Source organism: Chiloscyllium plagiosum, chromosome 7, assembly GCF_004010195.1.
Source record: "Chiloscyllium plagiosum isolate BGI_BamShark_2017 chromosome 7, ASM401019v2, whole genome shotgun sequence".
Lineage (NCBI taxonomy): Eukaryota > Metazoa > Chordata > Chondrichthyes > Orectolobiformes > Hemiscylliidae > Chiloscyllium > Chiloscyllium plagiosum.
In genome coordinates, this window is record NC_057716.1 from 92,000,143 (window position 1) to 92,005,088 (window position 4,946).

At 36.1% G+C, this 4,946-nt stretch overlaps 1 protein-coding gene across 1 annotated transcript; it reads left to right on the top strand.

The window, feature by feature from the left end:
• Positions 1-241: 241 nt before the first annotated feature.
• On the top strand, positions 242-2,269 carry LOC122551775 (fibrinogen-like protein 1-like protein). Its single transcript, XM_043694234.1, has 3 exons — positions 242-350; positions 430-613; positions 1,445-2,269. The coding sequence occupies exons 2-3, from the start codon at positions 439-441 to the stop codon at positions 2,074-2,076; spliced, it is 807 nt and encodes a 268-aa protein (XP_043550169.1). The 5' UTR covers positions 242-350; positions 430-438; the 3' UTR covers positions 2,077-2,269.
• The last annotated feature ends 2,677 nt before the right edge of the window (positions 2,270-4,946 follow it).

Here is a 4,946-nt window from a genome sequence, read left to right on the forward strand (position 1 = left end):
AGTGTTCCCTGATCTACACCCAACAGCACTACAATACCTATTTTGATATGGCTGTTTGTTTTGAGATCTTAATTTTAAGATTGCTTAATCACAGTGACCTTGATTTTTTTTTAAGTTCAAGGAACTTGTTATATTTTATATTACAGGAGGTAGGCATAAATTATCAGTCACTATTTTCAAGCTGTCAAGGAGAGTTATTGACAATACAGTTTACAGATGTTCAATATCCCTTGTGTAAATATTCAATGTGTTAATGATTTTACATTCAACATGACACAGGTATAAAATGCAAGTAGCATTGTGCACAGTGTTTCTTTTCCACCAACTACTTCACAAAGGCATTGCCTACAGTAAGTTGTGACTTCTTTTAAGTAGACATAAGGACTAAACGTTGCATTGGTTAATCAAAAATATTTGTATCTTTTTCAGAGTTGAAGCATGTTTCCCCACAGAACTTTGAGTTTTCTGGTCCTTGTGATCTTTGCGGTTGAGAAGTGCTCTGCTTTCAGTACAGTCTACTCCAACTTCCTTCAAAGAATCGATAACATAGGTGCATTGACTGAGGAGCAAAAGTCAAGAATTTTGAATGCAAATCCAGTTGACCTGGAAAAAGGTAGTAGTAGTTTTGGTTTTAATACATGCAATTTTCCATCTTAATTAATTATAAGTTAAGCTGCAATCAAATTCAGTTTTTATGATGAATTTGCAACCATTTCTAATTGCATTAGAACAAAACTGGGTGATATAAAACAAAAAGTCAAATCCTGATGTCAAATCAAGTAGTTGAGATTACTCTTACGTTACTGTTTCACCAAACCTGGGCATTATATGAAGGGGAATCTGAAGAGCGAATTAAATGGTATTTAGAGTTTGTTGCTTGTCTTGTTAGTGATACATGATAGCCAATTTAGCACAACAAGTTTGATACTAATGAAGAAGTATACCACGAAACAGTGTAGATGGTATAGTGCTGTTTCAGGAATAGAGCTGAATTATTTCTTCCAATATGTTATATTGCCATAGAATAACATCAATGCGTCATGACCCAGCTACTTTTCTGGGTTGACCCTAAACTCAATGATGATCTAAGAGGACATTTCTTCAACATACTCATGATCATCTTCTTTTAAAACTGAGATTTTTCTTTTATTTGATAAAATCACAAAGTCTATAGAAGTATTAGTTTGCAATTTTTGTTCTCACTGGGAAAAATTGACCTACGAGTTTAAAATATATTGCCATTAATTCAATCGCCTGTCAAAATTATAAAGCAAAACCATTACTCAAAGCTTTGCGTTTAATGTCAAACATGCAGTGACATAAAACTGATGTGCCAGTGCAACGTATTAGAGCAATTTTGGTTTTCTTCACACATAATAAGATGACCATAATGTAGTAATTTATAAATATGTGTGATTTTCTATTGTCATCATTGATCTTTCAGTGAAAATGAAGCAAGACTGCATGGCATTGAACCGTAATGCAAATAAGTCCAGCGGTATCTATGTTATCCAGCCCAAAGGACATAAGCCTTTGGTGGTTTACTGTCTCATGGATACTCCAGGTAAAGGATGGGTGGTGCTGCAACATGTCTCGAAGAACAGTAGTACTCCCTTTGCAAGACGTTGGAATACTTACGAGCACACTTTCGGAGATATGGAAAATGACCATTGGCTGGGAAATGAATACACCCATTGGATCACACAGCAAGCTCGTTATGAAGTGAGATTTCTCATTGACACTGGTTTTAAAAAAGTTGAGATTGATTATGCCAGCTTCAATATTGAGAATGGAACTAATATGTACAAACTGAGACTGGGTGCTCCCATCAGTCGTTCCCAGGATGAGAAGCTTTTGATGATCAATAAAAATGATAACATGTTGTTTAGTACCATAGATCAGGATAATGATAAAGATGAAAATCAAAATTGTGCACAAGTAGTTGGAGGGGGTTGGTGGTTCGATACATGCTCCTCAGTAGTATTCAATAATCAGCAAATTCGCTGGCCGGGTATTTGTGACAACTGTCAATCTGCCACCATTTTAATCAGACGTACCTTTGCAAATTGCAAGTAATCTCATTATTACGCATGTAGCATGTTGCTGAATGGTTAAACACATGTTGTGCTCATGATTTTCTGGCAACTGCAACAAAACTTGTATTGCTTAATGCAGTTCAGTAGTATAGCAATAAATCTATCAAAATGATAACTGTACCTAGTTTCGTGTTTCAATGACTGAAATAATTAAAAGAAAAAAAGTCTGGCTATGTTTGTGGTGTTTTCTTATCAAGAAACTGCGATGAATCACATGGGATCCTTTATAGAATTTTTAAAAGTGATTCCAGCAAGAATATGGGGATTATTGTTTCTCTTAATTTAAAATTACATTGCATAATGTAACCAGACAATTCAGCCCACCAATTCCATGACAGTGTTCATTCTTCATTGGAGCCCCCTTTCATCTTTTCTAATCCAAATCTACCATCATAACCTGAGGGCCAGACAGTTAAACAGTGCATAAGAGGACCTTGGACCCATCTAGTTTGCACCAACCTGTCTACACTAATCCCACTTTCTAGCACTTGACCCCTCATCTTAAATGTAATGACATTCAAGTGCTTATCCACAGAATTCCCACCTCATATTTGTAGGTCCTGAAACTATATACTGCAGATGGTGGATATCTGTAAATACCAAACAGAAAGTGCTGGAAACTCTTAGCAGGTCTGGTAGCATTTGTGGAGTATAATGTTCCATCAGAACGTTACCTCCGCTTTTCTCTCCACGGACCACTATTTTCTATTTATATCCGACACATGCCTAGCTTCTTCTAAAACAAAACTCTACTGTTTTGCTTCAACCATTCCCTGTTAAACTTCACACTTCCATCACTCTTCGGGTGATGAGGTTTCTTCTGAATTTTCTGTTGTACTGCTTCATGGCTATTATATATTGATGATCTTTAATTATGCCTTCCCTGCTGGAATAAGCATTTTCTCAATATGTACTCTCTCAAAATCTCTCAAACTTTGAAGACCTCAATTATGCCAGGCCTCAGCCTTCTTTACTTAAGTGAAAACAGACCCAGACTGTGAACCCTACCCTGAAATGCATATCCCTGCCTTTCTGATATCATCCATGTAAATACTCACCCATTAGAGTGCCCACATATGAGTCTTCATAACAGTCTTCAGTGATCTATGATTCCACCTAATAAAGATTTGATACTTATTCGTATAACTTCTCCACTTTTCAATTCTAACACCTTAAAAATAATTTAGGCTTTTTTTTTATGGCCTTGCTAAACCTGTGGTTGAACTTCTAGTGATTAATAAACTTGGATTCTAAGATTCCTTGGTTCTGCTACCCATGACCTTGAGAATGTTATGATGTTGGTAAAAATGGACTATTAACTTTCAATTCCTTGTCTGATTTTTAATCCCCATTTAAAAAAGGAAAAACACTGACTTAAGATGGTTCCAGTGATCACCTGACTATAGGTTAAGCCAGTTAATGAAACTATCACTAAACAACATATGGGGTGGAAAGGAATTTTGCCAGCCCTTGAGTGGCATTGGCAATGATGAGGAATTTGGGAGAATACAATGAGGTGATTCTCAACAGTGAGGTAGAAAGTCCAATTTTCTCAAGATTTTAATAGCTAGATGAGAAATCTACTAATACATGTTGAGGACCTTATTTCCATGCATTTGCATATGATTATTCACCAAACCTGTCTAATTTATATATACAAACAGTCCCTAGGTTGTAATTGAGTTCAGTTTTGGAGTGTGTTTGCAAGTTGATTTGTATGCACATTGGAACACAATGCAGAACAATATAAAGGAGCTGATCGTAAGTACAGGAAATGTTCAGATGTTGGGACTTTAAACTTACACACCTGTGTGGGGTTGCTTTCATAAATACAAAGTTTTCATTCAGACAGTTATAAATCAGGGACCCTCTGTAGTGTTCAATTCTCCCAATGTTATCAGACTTATGAACGGACCTCTCATATATTAGAGTTGATCATTTCTGCACCTTCTCTCTCGCTGTAACACTATATTTTGCATTCTGTTCTGTTACTCAGATGTACTTAAACTTGTTAGCATGTAAAACAATATCTTTCACTGTATTTTGTTACATGTAACAATGATCAAATCAAATCAAATCAAATTCATCAGCTCTGGTGATGTCTTCACCTTCACAGAGGTCAGTTCATCCAATAATTCACTTCTGATTATGCTTATTTTATCTAATATTTCACACTCCCCCTGTTGAACTGGAATACCTACATCTAACCTATCCTTCATGAAAACAGAGACAAAATGTCTATTTGAAATCCAGACCATATATTCCGCAGCCACGTACAGGTTTCCATTTAAATCTCTAATGGGCTCAACCCTTTCCATGGTCATTCTCGTGCTCTGAAAGTACTGATAAAACAGATTTAGATTTTGCTTAATTTCACTGGCTAATACTTTACCATATCCTCGCTATGCTTTCCTAACTTCCTTTTTCATTTCATTCCTGTGCTTCCAAATAATTACTTTTTCTGAGATTGTTGTAAGCTTTATTTTTCTGCCTTATCTCATCATATAGCTTGTGGATATCAAAGGGACTTAAGTTTTGTTATTACCGCTTTTAATCTTTGTGGGGACACTTTTACACTGTGCCCGAAGAATTTCACTTTTGAATGCCTGCCACTGACATTTCTTTAAGTATTTTGCCTGATGAGCTCTCAGTTTTGGAAAGTTTGCCTTCCCACAGTTTAGAGTTTTTACTCCTGTTCTATTGTTGTCCCTTCTCATAATGATGCTAAATCTCACTGCATTTTGATCAGCCTCTAAAATGATCAGCCACTGCTTGTTTATCAGGCTGCCCAGTTTCATTTCCTGAGATTAAGTGTAGAATAGCACCCTGAATTGTAGAGCTTGTTACATG